The sequence below is a fragment of the Gopherus flavomarginatus genome, chromosome 4 (assembly GCF_025201925.1).
Source record: "Gopherus flavomarginatus isolate rGopFla2 chromosome 4, rGopFla2.mat.asm, whole genome shotgun sequence".
Taxonomy (NCBI): Eukaryota; Metazoa; Chordata; order Testudines; family Testudinidae; genus Gopherus; species Gopherus flavomarginatus.
Window position 1 is genome coordinate 194,221,340 of NC_066620.1, and position 17,614 is coordinate 194,238,953.

The window sequence follows — 17,614 nt, forward strand, 5'->3', positions numbered from 1 at the left end:
GACTGCATGCAAACTGGACCACTAAAGAAACCCCAAACAATTCAGTTAAAAGATATGATCTGCATAATAATAAATTAGCACACTAACATAGGAGAGCTAGAATACCTTCTCTCTTGTGGCATTCAAAATTGATTGCCATTCTAAGTTGATGTAAATTAAATTGACATACAGGAAGAGAACTTCTAAGTATCCTAGATCATGAGCTCATAGCGATTTCTGCTGTCACACAGGTCAGAAGTCATAATCACATGGAAAGTATCAGGCCAGCCAATTTTGACTTTGAAGTGAAGATTTATAACTAACAAAGGAAAGTCAAAGGTAATGACTCCTAAAAATGTCAACAGACATTTTATATGGTATAATATTATCTGCCTTTTGTATCCAATTTAGCCTGAATAATATATTTATGATGAAGGCATATAGATATTAAAATTCCCTTTACTTTTGTTTACCTACAGGTACCCCTTCTTACTTGGTGAGACAAAATATTTCTGGAAGTGCCTTCTCTGGAAGCTGCTCTTTCCAGAAATGACATTTCAATGCCAGTTTATCAGCATAACCAGTGCACCTGCTGTGGCAGAGTAGGAAGTGTTTCTGGAACTGATGTAGATCTTAAGGAGGAACTTTGCATCACTACAGGTGAGTAGCAAGGCAGGTTGCAAAATACCTTTGGTGGAATCTTCATGAACGCAGATATCCAAATATGGGCGAGAGATGTCTGCAAGGGCAGGAAAGGAAAATGAAAATAAGCTGTTTAAAACAGATTCTTGAAATGTTTTCAACCAGAGTGACAGGAATATAGAATGCTCTTCTAGGGAAGGGTATAGATTAAGGTGTGTTGGCATCATGTAAGAAATAATAGCATGCCCCCTTGGTGCAAATAGTATAATAGAGAATGGAATACTAAGGGCCAGATTTTCAGCTGGTTTAAATTGATGTAGCTCCTTTGATTTCAAAACTGATTAACTCCTGCTCAGGATCTGGCCCTAAATGTTTAGTAGTCTGAGTATGTTTTCCCTTCAGTCCCGACATTTGTAAGTTCACTGTATTTTTCAGAATGAATATTAATTTAAATGTGATAGTACTAGAGGAAAAGAGCAATAATAAATGAAGAAAAAAATAAAGTTGCATGCTGAACCAGAAACTATTTTATTCAAGTTTGCTAAGTCTGATTTGATAAATCACCAGACTTATTTAAGTCTACTTTAGCGGAAATGTTAACAATGTATTTGTCACTTCATTTCTTTGTTTTTCAGTGTAGGATTTCCACAGTAAATGGAGATTGGAAAATAATTGCAGCAAGAACAAAGCTGAATTAAATTGTCTAATAATATCTTATGTTCTTTGAGGTGCAATGTAATCTTATGGATTAGTGCCTTGGAAACCAGCAACAGAACTACTGTGTTCAAAATGGTTTATGGTGGATTTTTCCATAGACCTGGGAAAGATGAGGAACTTATCCACTTGAATGTGGGTGGCTTTAAGCAATCAGTTGATCAAAGTACTTTGCTCCGATTTCCCCAGACCAGACTTGGAAAACTGCTCAAATGCCATTCTGAAGAGGCTATCCTGGAACTGTGTGATGATTACAGTGATGCAGACAAGGAATATTACTTTGATAGGAACCCCTCTTTGTTTAGATATGTTTTGAATTTTTACTATACAGGTAAACTGCATGTCATGGAGGAACTTTGTATCTTCTCCTTCTGTCAGGAAATAGAGTACTGGGGGATCAACGAGCTGTTCATTGATTCTTGCTGTAGCAATAGGTATCAAGAAAGAAAAGAAGAAGGTCAAGATAAGGACTGGGATAAGAAAAGCAATGACAGAAGTATAGACTCTTCCAGTGAAGAATCATCCATATTTGATAAAGAGCTGGAGAAATTTGATAAACTGTGGCTTGGTGAAATACGAAAGAAAGTATGGATCAGAATGGAAAACCCTGGGTACTGCTTATCAGCAAAGTTAGTTGCAATTTCCTCCCTGAGCGTAGTGCTAGCATCAATTGTAGCCATGTGCATCCACAGCATGCCAGAGTTCCAAAGGCGGGATGCCAATGACAGAGAGATTGAGGACCCTGTTTTGGAAGCTGTGGAGATAGCATGCATCGTCTGGTTCACCGTTGAGTTAGTGATAAGGCTCGCCGCAGCTCCAAGTCTAAAGAAGTTCTGGAAAAACCCTCTGAATGTCATAGATCTTGTCTCTATTATTCCATTTTATGCTACCTTGGCTGTGGACACAAAGAAAGAAGAAAGCGAAGACATTGAGAATATGGGGAAAGTGGTTCAGATCCTACGGCTAATGAGGATATTTCGCATCCTGAAACTGGCAAGGCACTCTGTAGGACTGCGGTCTTTAGGTGCCACTTTGAGACATAGTTACCGTGAAGTTGGACTTTTGCTTCTGTTTCTGTCTGTCGGGATTTCTATATTCTCTGTTTTGGTCTACTCAGTGGAAAAAGACGACAATGAATCAGAACTGCACAGCATCCCGGTCTGCTGGTGGTGGGCAACTATCAGCATGACCACTGTCGGCTATGGAGACACTTTCCCAGTCACCGTGCTGGGAAAGTTCATTGGTAGCATTTGTATTCTCTGTGGAATATTAGTGGTGGCCCTTCCAATCACTATAATTTTCAACAAGTTTTCTAAATACTATCAAAAGCAAAAGGATATTGATATAGACCAGTCCAACAATGATCACAAAGAGAAATGTAATGAGCTACCTTATTTTAACGTTAGGGATATTTATGCAAAAAGGATGCACTCCTTCATTTCTAGCCTTTCTTCAGTAGGGATTATAGCCAGCGATCAAGATTCAACAGACGCCTCCAGCATCCAAGATATTGAGGATGTTTATAACATGACATCCGTAGAGAATGGTACTGGAAAATGAGTTGAATCACTCTCTCCTTTATTTCTGTTTTCAGATATTTGGTCAATGTGGATTTATAAACTCCAGTGAATTTAAGAGCACTTAATTCTCAGGGTACTTAACTCTCAGCCATATTTGGACATTCTTTGCTCTTATGTTGTCACACAAGCTTTATTGTTTAGATGAGGCTTAAAAATATACCTCACATGGCAATTTAGTTTTCACATGACTAGTGCTATGCGTTTTGGGATGGTAGGGTGGAAAAAGCTGAAAAATGACATAAATTAAATTCAAGTCTAATGTTTGTTCCTGCAGCAGTCTGATGATTTATACAGAATGTGTTTTTGTAATTTACTGCTGTTTAGGTAACTGCAGATTGCTCATATTAGGAAATATAGCACAATTAAATGAAGTTTCTACATGCAAATATACTTGCCAAAAAAAAAAAAGCCATTAAAATACATGTAAAACTACATTCACTAAGTAGACATGGAGAATAGGAATCTAATACATTTCCTGATTCAGGATGGGGAATTCATTGGCACATTGTGGTGTTACTCCAGGAAAGCATAATATTTATGAATTTCCTTCCAGAGTCAGAACACATTTTAGATTTAAAAAAGAAATTGTACACATGGAGCATGTTTCTCTATATGGTTCTGTTCCTTGTGTAATCAGTTACACCTGTATAAGGTGAGTGGAAAAAGGGGACAAAACACTATGGAGGAGATCCTGTGTGAACTTCTTAAAGGCCCAGCACAGAATTTATAGCCCAGGGATGGAGGGGTAAGGTGCCTGTGATGCGGTCTTCAAACCCCACATTAAGGCTGAGACAGGACTAGGGCTGAAGCAGTACTGGGCCTGGAAGGTCCCGCTCCTTGGCCATGGCTGAGTATGGTTCTTTCCCTGAGGAGCGGCGTAAAGGAAGCTCCAAGCAAAAGTGTGGGAAGAGAAAAGAAGTTTTTTGTAGAGGAGCACTGCTCTGCAGCAGCAGAAGTAGAAACTGCTACTGAGGGTGTCTGGCTGTGATTTCCCCCTGTCCCGATGCTACCCAAAAGGCTGGTGGAAACAGGGTCAAGGGCACCAGAGAGTTACAGGCATTGGCCCTAGACTAGGGGTTTGAGGCAAAGACTTTAACACAATTGTAGCCACACCCTGAACTGAGGCATTGGGTGTATTGGGAAGTGGCCTGGGGGATTGTGAGCAGCAGGTAGGCTGAACCCAGGCCATCCCACACCAGTACAATTTCAGGACCCTGGGTCGGGATCCCTGACTCCCATCTCCAAGCTAGTCCAGCAGGACCTCAGGCAGAGTGCCAGGAACACACTGAACTGAAAGAGAGACTGAGGTGGCAGGCCTAGACCTAGTGACCAACCCCACCACCCCACTACAATGTCTTTAAGCCACCTTTGCGCTGTTCTGGTCCTGGGCTAGGGGCAGGAGAGGCCCTTGGCATAACTTTGGGTATGACTATACTGCAATCACAGGGTGTGACTGGTTCTCGAGTAGATGTACCTGAGCTAACTAGCTTGGGTCCCAGAGCAATGAAGCTGAGACGGGGTGTGCTTCAGTGTGGGTGGTATAAATCTTCCTGGAGGCACACACGACTGCAGCTTTATTGCTTCAACACATGAGCTGGCTAGATTAAAGCTAGCTCAGGTATGTCTGCTTGTGCTGCAGTCACACGTCATGATTGCATGATGTAGCTGTACCCTTAGATGGCTCTGGTCCTCTGAGTTTTATGCCAGCCTCCCTGGACTGTCCTAAGGGCTACAGCATTGACCAGAATCGCTGCCATACTGCTTGCTGCAGCCACCAGCATGCCTGTAGCATGTTTCTAACACCAGGATTTGTGAGGGAGGTCCTCAAAAGTCAGACTTAATGCAGTCTTCCATGGTGATGGCACTGCGGTAATCCTTCCCCAGCCGAATACAGGATGTTTAGGGCTACTATATACCACGTCAGACCTTTAGCCTATGAGTGAAATCCTGGCCCTGTTGAATCCCCTGGGAGTTTTGCAATTGGCTTCAGTGGAGCCAGGATTTCACTGTATGATTATGATTTGGGAGTATTATACACCCATTTTGTACTCTTTGTCCTTAAATGACTACACAAGGTGCAGGCCTATGGAGATTCAGACCCCTTGGATTTTTCTGTTCTGTTTTTCCCTCCCCCTTAAAGGAATACTTTGTTTATTATTAATTGTGGACCAAATCCTGAAGCCTTTTGTCTCTACCCAGGCAGAATGCTCACTGAAGTCAGTGGGAGTTTTACCTACGGATGAAATAAAAACTGAAAGCTAGATCTTATTCAGCACCTGCAGAGTGCCCTAGAATGCAGTGCAACTGGTGGTGTTCATACATATCTCAGGATTTCTGGAGCTGCATAACCCAGCTTCAGGGAGGCTGAACAAGGCAGGCCAGCAGATGAGCTGATAGATTTGATGACACACAGATCCATTGATTCTGCTTCCACCCCACATCATAGGCTGCAAGACAGCAGAGTGGATCATCTGTCACACTGTATGTGGAGAGGAGGATTTCTTCGCCTTAGCTCCTTCAGAGCCCCTTCACACTAAGCCTAGACTAGCTATGCAGGACTTGTGGAGAGTATTTTAAGCTGTGTAGGGACTTCAGAATTTGGCCTATTCTTTATATAATGCCATAAATGTGCATGATGCTTCACTGACAGTTAAGGCAAGAAGACCAGTTCTCTTGGTTATCCCACCAAGAGCAGAGCTTAGCCTTAAATATGCCTCATTCTTACTGGGTGATTAGTGTTACAAAAATGCCATAATATACAATACTATTTTCATAGGCAAGGATATTTAACACAAACCACACAGAATAATGCAACAGCAAAGAAATTACTGAGTGTCTGAAGAAACTCTCTGTAGCCTAGATTGCATTTCAGCAGAAGGAACTACATCTAAAGCATTGCAAATACTGCTCACTAAAGTGCTATAACAACCTTGGTCTGTCCCATGAAACCTTCTTAAGGTGCGCTTTAGTTAACTCTAACATCCTTTGAGCTTTTTTTTAAACACATGGATAGATTTTAAACTCAGCAGCTCATTTCCACAGCTATGCTCCAGAAAACCGAAATACACATGCATTTACATTCCATCGACTGTCCAAGTGAAATTCTGGCTCCACTGAAGTCAAAAGTTCCATTGACTTAAATGGAGCCAGGATTTCACCCTTGATATTTTCTGAACGAAATATATCTGATTTTTATTTGGATTTTGTATTCTGTGTGAAGGAGAAATAATAAGCAAGGCTCCTACTCTTACTACTCCCTGCCTGCTGCCCTGATTAATTATTCATAGGCAGGGAGCATGGGTAGCTTGCCCGGTGTAGCTACAGTTTCACCTCTACTCCTTCTGAAGAGGTGTGGATTTGGTGGTGCTCTTGTATGGGATTCTGCTTGTGCTTCTTTCATCTTTCTCTTGTCACAGTGGCACCTTACTGACGTGCTTCAGTAAACTACAACTTGCCAAATTCTGTCCTGAGGTGCTGCATGTTGGTGTAAGTCCAGAGCAACTCCACTAGCGTCTGTGGAGATAACTCTGGATTACTCAGGTTTAACCAAGAGCAGAATTTGGCCCCAAATCCATACTGAAAACAGCTTTCCAGGTGTCCTAGAAGGCAGAGCAGTGAGACTAGCTTTATTGCCTGCACTGAAGCCCTGAAACCATGCCTGGCATTCACCGAGCCCCAGAGCAGGACCAGGGTGATGTGTGATTCCCCCACTTTTACTGATTCTGATGCTCACTTGTGCACTCCTCCCTTTAATCAGCACTGCTTCAATTAGTGGTGTCTCGTGTACCAAGAGGTTTTTTTCTTGTGTTGTTTTGTGTCTTCCTTGCATTTGGTCTTGACTTACAGACATACATTATCGCTAATAGAAAGTGCATCATATTTCCTCCTTGCTTTGCTTTTCTATTTCCTGGCTTCACACATTTTTCCCTTTGAAGATGTTGCTTAAGGAATATTCATCCATCTGTTATCTACTGTGGTATCTGAAATATAAGAGCTTTGTTAGGATGTGCATTCCGGCTTAGATTGTCTTCCGTTATACAAAACAGTTTCTCAGCATGTTAGTTTCTGTGTCTTGCTTGCAGGAGCTTTTTCTTTTTATATTCACTATTGAACATTGATACACAATACCATCCAGCTCTGTGGAATTATGCCCAAGTGTAATAGACAGATATACCAATGCAGTGGTCTGTATTTCCCAGTTTCAGTGAATACCAGTGGGAGATCAACATTGTTGCTGCCATTTTTTATGTCGGGAGAACGGGAAGCAAAGAAGAAAGTGGGAGAGATCAAGAAAAGAGTGAAGAAAGCAGGAAAAGATGGGAAGTGTAGGGAAAAAAATAGAAAAGGAAGATGGGAAAGGGGGCAATGGAATTAGAAGAAAGCAAAAGAGGAAACATAAGGGGGAGGGAGTTTTCTCTTTCCTCTCTTTTGCTTTCTCCCTCACTACTTTTCTTTTATTACCTCCTCTCACCACCCTTAATATCTATATTTTGTTTCTTTTGACAGTCACAAAAGAAATAGTGTAGTCCTTATTCCAGGAGGAGTTTCTGCCTGAAATTGGAGTTGCTGCTAACTAGTTGACTGAGGTGCAAGTACGACTTAATGGAGATGCTATCAATGTGTAATCTTGCCGTCGTGTTGAGGTGTGTTTAATGCTTTTAAAGTAATATCCCTATTTGCTTATTGTAAGAGTGGCCAAAATGCAGCACTAAGAGAGGCAGTCTGAAAGTAAACATTATGGGCCTAATAAATGGCACATCCTAGTCATCTTAAACTTGTAAATACAATACTACTGACCGGTTAGCTGGAAATTAGAAGCATACATTATCTCTTCACAGAAAACAAGCTCTACGCTGATTTCCATATGAATGGACTCCTGTCTGGGAATGCAAAAAGTATTAGAGAGATTTGTCTGGTAAGAGCAGTTTAGCTGCCTGCACCGTTCTTAGACTGCTTGACATGATGCTGTTCACTAATGCATATATTCATCCCCTAATAGCTCGAGCAAGTGACAGAAAACTGTTAAGAGCTGGAGAGATTCTCTAATGTCCTTGATTAACTGACAGCATTTGTGAGCCCATTAGTGTCTCTTCACACAAAAAGCAGATGTCTTGAAAACAAAACCAAAATAACCACATCCTGGATATCCAGTTGGTCTGTGATACCAGTAACTGTATCCCATGTATATAGTTATCTAGCATTTTAGCTTTGGCCGTGGCCGCTAATGCATACATTTCCTGAACGTTTAGACTCCAGTTAATCAATCTACAGCAGATGTCATTAAGAACTCAACATTTTTTTGCTCCACAATAATTGTCGAGCTATGGAGTATCTTCTAAGTACAGAAAGATGTCATGGCTAGCAGAGGTACGTAGGACAGAGAATGTTGAGTTTTGAATTTCCATTTAGTTAGAGCTATGGTGTGATTTGAACTGCAGGCCCACTCGGGGCCAAGAGAGTGTAAGATTTGACCCATATGCCTCTGAGGGCTAGTCTGCACTGGCAACGCTAAAGCGCTGCCGCGGCAGCGCTTTGTCGTGGCTTGTGTGGTCACGCACAGCACTGGGAGAGAGTTCCCAGCGCTCTAAATAACCCACCTCCATGAGAGGCGTAGCTTCCAGTGCTGGGAGCACAGCTCCCAGTGCTGGTGCACTGTCTATATTGGTGCTTTACAGCGCTGAAACTTGCTGCACTCAGAGGGTGTTTTTTCACACCCCTGAGCGAGAAAGTTGCAGCGCTGTAAATTACCAGTGTAAGCAAGCCCTGAATGGGCTACTGGGATTTGGGTAAGTGACTGCTTCCTGCCTCCCTCGGCATCATCCTCCCACTTGCTATCCAGCACAACTGAGCCAGTGCAGAGTGTGGTAGTAATTTACTCTGATAAAGGCTAATAGTAAATTAGGGAAGAGCAGAGAGGGATGCTCGTGGAGTGGTGTGACTACCAGCACCCATGCATTACTATGGCCTGAGTCTTTGAGGTACCATCTAGTCCTTATTATTGATTAGATTTATAAAAATCTCTGTTGGGGCAATCCAGTGTTCTTGGCATAAATTCAGATACACGTTATGAAAGGACTTTCCATACATACATGAATTTCTACCAAACCCATCAGCCCCCTCACTCCCCAGAAACCTAGGGGAAAAAAGGCTTTGCAGCCTGCATAGAAGGTTAATAAACCTGGATGTTGATGGTCCCAGAGGAGAGTGCATTCCAAAGTAAAGGAACCCTCATGGAGAACATCTTGCCTCTTGTCTATGCTAAAGGGGATAGTACTGATCTCAGCTGCTGCAGCATGGTACAGGGAGGGAGGTGATCTTTCAGAAAACCAAAGCCCAGCCTATTTATTGATTTAGGGATTAAAACCACACCTTGAGTTCCATCTGGTAGCCTATTGGAACCATTCCGCTCCGACTCCTTCCTCCAAATGTTTTCATGGTATAGCCCCATGCCATGTAGAGTACATCACTACAGTCTAATCTTTAATGGCAACCACTTTAAAATCTAGAAACACTGGCTTTTTATTGGGGTTGTTGAAATTCACATGTGGTCTCTGCATTAGAAGTATGTTGTAGTACCTGAAGAAATCAGGCTGTGTAAGTGATAACTGTCGGGCTGGGGAGGAATTGCTTATGTTAGTCCAATGTGGTATAACTAGCAGTAGTTATGCAAAGCAAAATTTAGGCCAAATACCACAATAACCCCATCCCAACAGTGAAACTCATTGGGAGTTTGGAATAACCTCTCAACTAAAACCCAGTCTACTCATGCATTTAAACCTACATACTGTAAATTACTGGAGGGAACAATCCTGTGTTGGCAAGGAGTTAGACAAGGTACCCTGACAGTTAGTTATTTTCCATTTTAAATTGCCATGATTTCTTTGCTTCATTAAAGTCCATGTGAAGTATTCATAGAGTGTGGTGTGTGCTGTATGTTTATTGCAGGAATAATACATTGAGGCCAGATCCTGGCATCAGTTCACAGGCTGTGGGTAGGAAGATTGATCCTCCACAGCAGTGCAATCACTTTTTGGCTGCTACTGCAGCCTAAAGGCCACAGAAGCGACCAACTCCAGTAGGGATGAGTGATGACAAGTGTCTCTGCATGGTTGCAACTGCATAGGCCAACCCTCTCCTCTCTCTTGCATGCTACAGCACAGTGAACCATGGTAGAACTATTCTCGGTGGTGCATAAGGGACAAGAATACTGAACCCTGTGTGAGGACCACAAATCCTGCCCTTGGGAAGTAGAGCTGCACTTGTTCTATTGTGGCCAGGCCTTTCCACTGTCCAGGTAGGATGGGGATGGGTGGAGAGAGGATCATGACATTAGCCAAAAGACTTTGAGCTAGAATGGCATCAAGAAATACTACAAGAACAAAGGAAGAAGTTGTTCATATTTCAGATGCATAAGTACAGCCATTTGCCACATGTAATTGTGTGTCTGAGTCAAAATGCTTTTATCGAACCATAATTAGCGATTAGTAAATAACATTAGCCCAAACCCATTCACTAGTATAAAGCATTTATCTCCCTCCCTCCCTCCTGACACTAGGTCTTGCTTTCTAAGTGAGCCTGTTGGAAAGTGATGATGATGTATTCTTGTTTCACATTTTCTGAAGTTTTGCGGTCCCTAGAATGCTAGAAGCCAAGTTTAGGTGGCTTTCCTATCTATGTTTAGGGAAAAAACAAAACCAAACAATGCATGATCTTTCTAGCTGCTTACCCCAGTAGCTAGGAGCATAGGAACTGCCTCTGTGAAACAGTTCAATGGTCCAACTAGTGCAGTATCCTGTTTCTGACCGTGTCTAATGCCCATTTCTTCCAGAGGATGGTGGCCCTCCTGATGCACTATTGTACCATAGGGAAATTTTTTTCATAATATCTTTTGACAATGAGATAGTGCCCTGAAGCATGCCTTTTTGGTTTTGTTTTCCAGAAGATGAGGTGCTAATTCTGCATGTCTGGACTATGGAACTTCAGTAAAACCAGGTGGTAGGTAGATTGGCTTTGAAAAGTGTGACCTATGATAAACATTAAATAATTATTAACAAAAATATTGGTACTCAGTATAAAAGAGAGGAAGCTTTTGGCAGCATGTTTTCCATGAAGGCCCTCAGCTTTGGAATTTGCTCCTCTGCTTGGCCCACCACACTCGCGATTTGTTAGCCTAGATGCATGGCACCTCATCCTTTCCCCCTAGCTCCTTCACAGGGAATGGAGAAGGAGGTGGGGTAATGGTCTTGTTTGGGTACTGGGACCGAGGGTGTAAATAGGGATTGGGGGTCTGATGAGATGCGCAGGGTATGTTGAAGTATCATAGAATATCAGGGTTGGAAGGGACCTCGGGAGGTCATCTAGTCCAACCCCCTGCTCAAAGCAGGACCAATCCCCAACTAAATCATCCCAGCCAGGGCTTTGTCAAGCCTGACCTTAAAAATCTCTAAGGAAGGAGATTCCACCACCTCCCGAAGTAACCCATCCCAGTGCTTCACCACCCTCCTAGTGAAAAAGTTTTTCCTAATATCCAACCTAAACCTCCCCCTCTGCATCTTGAGAACATTGCCCCTTGTTCTGTCATCTGCTACCATTGAGAACAGTCTAGATCCATCCTCTTTGGAACCCCCTTTCACGTAGTTGAAAGCAGCTATCAAATCTCTCCTCATTCTTCTCTTCTGCAGACTAAACAATCCCAGTTCCCTCAGCTTCTCCTCATAAGTCATGTGCTCCAGCCCCCCAATCATTTTTGTTGCCCTCCGCTGGACTCTTTCCAATTTTTCCACATCCTTTGTGTAGTGTGGGGCCCAAAACTGGACACAGTACTCCAGTACTCTCAAGTGTTGAATAGAAGGGAATGATCACGTCCCTCATACTTATACAGCCCAAAATGCTGTTAGCCTTCTTGGCAACAAGGGCACACTGTTGACACATATCCAGCTTCTCGTCTCCTGTAATGCCTACGTCCTTTTCTGCAGAACTGCCGCCTAGCCATTTGGTCCCTAGTCTGTAGCAGTGCATGGGATTCTTCTGTCATAAGTGCAGGACTCTGCACTTGTCCTTGTTGAACCTCATCAGATTTCTTTTGGCCCAATCCTATAATTAAGTGGTCCCCAACCTTTTCCATGGGGCGGGTACTGGACGACTAGCCGCCGGACAAGCAGTCAAGAGGCATCACCGCCAAAATGCCGCTGAAATTCGGCGAGATTTCGGCGGTAGCGCTTCTTGACGTTGCTGCTTCTTGGTGGCATTTTGGCGGCTGTCCAGCAGCCAGTACGTGGGTGCACATAGATGCCCCGGCAGGCACCATGGTGCCCATGGGCACCGCGTTGGGGACCCCTGCTCTAATTTGTCTAGGTCCCTCTGTATCCTATCCCTGCCCTCCAGCGTATGTACCACTCCTCCCAGTTTAATGTCATCTGCAAACTTAATGAGGGTGCAGTCCACACCATCCTCTAGATCATTAATGAAGATATTGAACAAAACTGGCCCCAGGGCCGATCTTTGGGCAGTCCACTTGATACTGGCTGCCAACTAGACATGGCGCCATTGATCACTACGCATTGAGTCCAACAATCTAGCCAGCTTCCTGTCCACCTTATAGTCCATTCACCCAGCCCATACTTATTTAACTTGCTGGCAAGAATACTGTGGGAGACCGTATCAAAAGCTTTGCTAAAGTCAAGGAATAACACGTCCGCTGCTTTCCCCTTATCCACAAAGACAGTTCTCGTCATAGAAGGCAATTAGGTTAGTCAGGCATGACTTGCCCTTGGTGAATCCATGCTGACTGTTCCTGATCACTTTCCTCTCCCCTAAGTGCTTCAGAATTGATTCCTTGAGGACCTGCTCCATGATTTTTCCAGTGACTGAGGTGAGGCTGCCTGGCCTGTAGTTCCCCGGATCCTCCTTCCCTTTTTAAAATATGGGCACTACATTAGCCTTTTTCCAGTCATCCGGGACCTTCCCCGATCGCCATGAGTTTTCAAAGTTAATGGCCAATGGCTCTGCAATCACATCCACCAACTCCTTTAGCAGCCTCAGATGCAGCACATCCAGCCCCATGGACTTGTGCTCGTCCAGCTTTTCTAAATAATGCTGAACCACTTCTTTCTCCACAGAGGGCTAGTCTCCTCCTTCCCATGCTGTGCTGCCCAGTGCAGTAATCTGGGAGTTGACCTTGTTCATGAAAACAGAGGCAAAAAAGCATTGAGTACATTAGCTTTTTCCACATCCTCTGTCAGTAGGTTGCCTCCCTTGTTCAGTAAGGGGCCCATACTTTCTTTGGCTTCCTTCTTGTTGCTGACATACCTGAAGAAACCCTTCTTGTTACTGTTAACATCTCTTGCTAGCTGCAACTCCAAGTGTAATTTGGCCTTCCTGATTTCACTCCTGCATACCTGAGCAATATTTTTATACTCTTCCCTGGTCATCTGTCCAATCTTCCACTTCTTGTAAGCTTCTTTTTTGTCTTTAAGATCAGCAAGAATTTCACTGTTAAGCCAAGCTGGTTGCCTGCAATATTTACTATTCTTTCTACACAGGATGTTTTTTTTCCTGCAACCTCGATAAGGATTCTTTAAAGTACAGCCACCTCTCCTGGACTCCTTTCCCCATCATGTTATTCTCTCAGGGGATCCTGCCCATCGGTTACCTGAGGGAGTCAGAGTCTGCTTTTCTGAAGTCCAGGGTCTGTATTCTGCTGCTCTCCTTTCTTCCTTGTGTCAGGATCCTGAACTCGACCATCTCATGGTCACTGCCTCCCAGGTTCCCATCCGCTTTTGCTTCCCCTACTATTTCTTCCCCATTTGTGAGCAGCAGGTCAAGAAGAGCTCTGCCCCTGGTTGGTTCCTCCAGCACTTGCACCAGGAAATTGTCCCCTACACTTTCCAAAAACTTCCTGGATTGTCTGTGAACAGCTGTATTGCTCTCCCAGCAGATATCAGGGTGATTAAAGTCTCCCATGAGAACCAGGGCCTGTGATCTAGTAACTTCTGTTAGTTGCTTGAAGAAAGCCTCATCCACCTCATCCCCCTGGTCTGGTGGTCTATGGCAGACTCCCACCATGACATCACCCTAGTTGCTCACACCTCTAAACTTAATCCAGAGACTCTCAGGATTTTCTGCAGTTTCATACTGGAGCTCTGAGCAGTCATACTGTTCTCTTACATACAATGCAACTCCCCCACCTTTTCTGCCCTGCCTAGCCTTCCTGAACAGTTTATATCCATCCATGACAGTACTCCAGTCGTGTGAGTTATCCCACCAAGTCTCACATCATAATTCCTTGACTGCCAGGACTTCCAGTTCTCCCTGCTTGTTTCCCAAGTTAAGGCTGATATAAATAAATAGGATGACATTACAAAGAAAAATTAGAAAGAAACAAAAACTTTTCATTTTGTTAAAATTGTTCATTAATTTTGTCAATTTTCAGTAAAAGAGTATTAGCTTCAGTCTTTCAGGTATTTTTTTTTTTTAATAGTTTTCCCACCTCTGCTTTTTCAATTTTTTTCATGCTGGAAAAGGTTGATTTGGTAAACAAAACATTTTTTGTCAACCAAATACTCCCCCCCCAGCTCTAGTTAAGATTGGTGAAATATTGATGCCATGTGGTAGGATTTTATTACAATGAAGTTTGTAATATTGCATATTTCATTTGCCACTAGGGAACCCACAGCATTTGCCTGGGTGATTTTTATATGTTGGTTTACAAATAAAAATAAATGATATAAAAACATTATTTCACAGAAAAAGTTCCTTGGACAATTGAATCAGAAAGAAAAACAGGAACATAAAAAGTGTGGAGTGATGTCACATATTCAGTGTCATCACTTTAATAGTTTCACAGTCCTGTGGGATATTTTGCAGAATTCGCCAGGAGCTATGAAATTCAGGCTGCTGTCCTGGGAATAAATCTCCAGAGAATCTTTTTAAATGTTAGCAGCTTCATTGTCAGTTGAAACAGAATCATTTGAACCCAGGCTTCTATTGTAGACAGCTCTCTAATATGTTTTTTTTTTCCAGTTTACAATAAACGTAAAACTGGAGAGACTATGTGATCCTTGGGGAGCATTTGTCTGTTAGTTTGTCCGTTAGTTTGTTTGCCGTATGCTTGCTTGTCCGAATATTATCGTGTGGGGGTTGTGTGCTGAGCCCAGCAGCCTGCTAGTCAAGTGGCCTTACTTCAATCATTAATCTCTTTAGGATCCCTTGGCAAAAGGATGGGGCTAACTCCTGGGGAACAGGGGTTTTAAAAGACAGCCCATAGATGTTCTGTGAAGCCAGCAAACAGGAGTTTTCGATGGAGTTTAGAGAGGGAGCATGAGAGCCAGATGCATTTAACAAGCATATTCTAAATGTAGGCCTATTATCGGCTCCAGAAAACAAGCAAGCAAATGCCTCCCCTCCCCCAAGAGTAAAAATAATGCACCCAGAAGTCCAGCAGCAGAGTGGGGGGCTATAAAGTTTATTGTACTGAATGCAGCATGTATGATTACCTGCCTTGTGGACAGGTGCCATATAAGTGCATTCAGTATAAGCAACTTGTGGCCTTCAGAGACCCAGTACAGGCCCTTGAGCCACAGTGGTTGAACTGGAGGACCTAAGGAAGATAGGTACATAGAAAAGACTTTCTGAGACATACTAGAGTGATCCTTTCACAGTCTGACATCCTATATGCTGTTGAGGAGGATGAAAGTTTCTGGGAAGGAGAATGTAGACAAGCGGACTCACCCCCATTGCGCCTCCTGTTGGTGACTTCTGGGAATTAGCTCAATTCCAGATCCAGAGTGCCCTCTGCAGGGCAGTGATCTGCCTGTCCTCTGGCCCCTGTGTCCCTCCCTGGACCCAGTGCCCTTTTACCTGGGGTGTTGCCCCTGGCAGTAACCCCTCAGTCTTAGGGTCTCCCCTCCCCAGGGAACCCCCACCCACTATTCCCACTTTGCCTCAGTACCAGGCTACTGCCAGTCATTGTCTAGCCCCCATGCCCTGGGGCAGACTGCATCATCAGCCTACTCATCACTGGCAAGGTTGGGTTTGGACCTGCTGCCATGGCCTATCCCTGGGCTGCTCCCTGCAACCTCCAGTACCTGTTAGCCCAATGCTAGGCCACAGCCTGGGACTTTCCAGGCTGGAGCTCCCCAGCTCCTCAACCTTTCCCCAGCTCTGCTTCACTCAGGTACCCTGTGTCCAGCTCCCTGCAGCCAGGCCCATCTCCTTCTACAGCTAGAGAGAGACTTCCTGGGCTTTTGGCTGCCAGCCTCTTATAGGGGCCAGCTGGGCCTGATTGGGGCATGGCCACAGCTGAGCCTACTTTCCCCAATCAGCCCAGGCTTCTTGCCCCAGCCCCAGCCCTCTCCTGAGCTGTTTTAAGCCCTTCAGGGCAGGAGCAGAGGACCACCCTGCTACAGAGAACATTAAGTTGGAGCAGAGGTTAACAATCCCATAGTTGAGACCTTCCTTCCAGATGATGTCATGGTATCCTCTGACACTGGGAATATCCTTGCAGGGAAGGGTCCCCAGTTATCAGGAAGAGACAAGTAATAGTAAAGGGGGATTCAATTATTTGAAATATAGATAGTTGAGTTTCTGACGACCAAGAGAACCACATGGTGAATTGCCTCCTGGGTGCAAAGTTTGCAATCTCTTGAGACAGCTCTCTCTCTCTCTCTCTCTCTCTCTCTCATACTGTCTTGGGAGGAACCAGTGCTCATGATGCATGTAGGTAACAGTGACATAGAGGAAGGTAGGATGTCCTGGAGGCCAATTTTATGCTGCTAGGTAAGATATTAAAGTCCAGGATCTCCATAGTTGCATTCTCTCAAATGCTTTCAGTTCCATGTGCAGGGCCAGTTAGACAGAAATTCAGGGTTTCAATGCATGGATGAGACAACTGTGCTGGGAGGAGGGATTTAGGTTTATTGGGAACTGGGGAACCTTTTGGGAAAGGAGGAGCCTGTACAGGAAGGATGAGTTCTACAAAAATCAAAATGGAACCAGATTGCTGGCATAGACTCATAGACTCTAGGACTGGAAGGGACCTCGAGAGGTCATCGAGTCCAGTCCCCTGCCCTCATGGCAGGACCAATACTGTCTAGACCATCCCTGATAGACATTTCTCTAACCTACTCTTAAATATCTCCAGAGATGGAGATTCCACAACTTCCCTAGGCAATCTATTCCAGTGTTTAACTACCCTGACAGTTAGGAACTTTTTCCTAATGTCCAACCTAAATCTCCCTTGCTGCAGTTTAAGCCCATTGTTTCTTGTTCTATCATTGGAGGCTAAGGTGAACAAGTTTTCTCCCTCCTCCTGTAAAATTGAAAAGGTCATAGAGGAATTTTTAAACTAAAAGTGGCGTGGGAAGCTGACCAGTGGGCAGGAGCACCTGGTTCAGACAGAGGCTTCCCTTAGTGGAGGATTTATTAAAGGGAATATTCTATATCCTAGTAAATAGGAGAGGATAGACATGGATAAAGGCAGGAACTGAAGAAAAACAGTCAAATGAAAAAGAGTCCCATTCAATTATATCACATGAAGGCAGACTGCTAAATATTGACACATTTTATAAGTGCTTCTATACACATCCTAGAAGTCTAAATACTGTGATGGATGAACTTGAGTACCTGGTATTAAATGAGGATATTGATATAATAGGCCTCACAGAAGCTTGGTGGAATGATGATAGTCACTAGTATATGGT

The 17,614-nt window shown here is 43.7% G+C and overlaps 1 protein-coding gene across 1 annotated transcript in view; it reads left to right on the plus strand.

Annotated features, from left to right (window-relative positions):
- Positions 1-3,116, plus strand: part of KCNS3 (potassium voltage-gated channel modifier subfamily S member 3) — a 37,930-nt gene extending 34,814 nt beyond the window's left edge. The window contains exons 2-3 of the mRNA XM_050950826.1: positions 459-639; positions 1,350-3,116. Of these exons, the coding sequence (XP_050806783.1) occupies positions 1,411-2,895 (1,485 nt within the window). The 5' untranslated portion in view covers positions 459-639; positions 1,350-1,410 and the 3' untranslated portion in view covers positions 2,896-3,116. The remainder of the gene's footprint in view (positions 1-458; positions 640-1,349) is intronic.
- Positions 3,117-17,614: the final 14,498 nt, after the last annotated feature.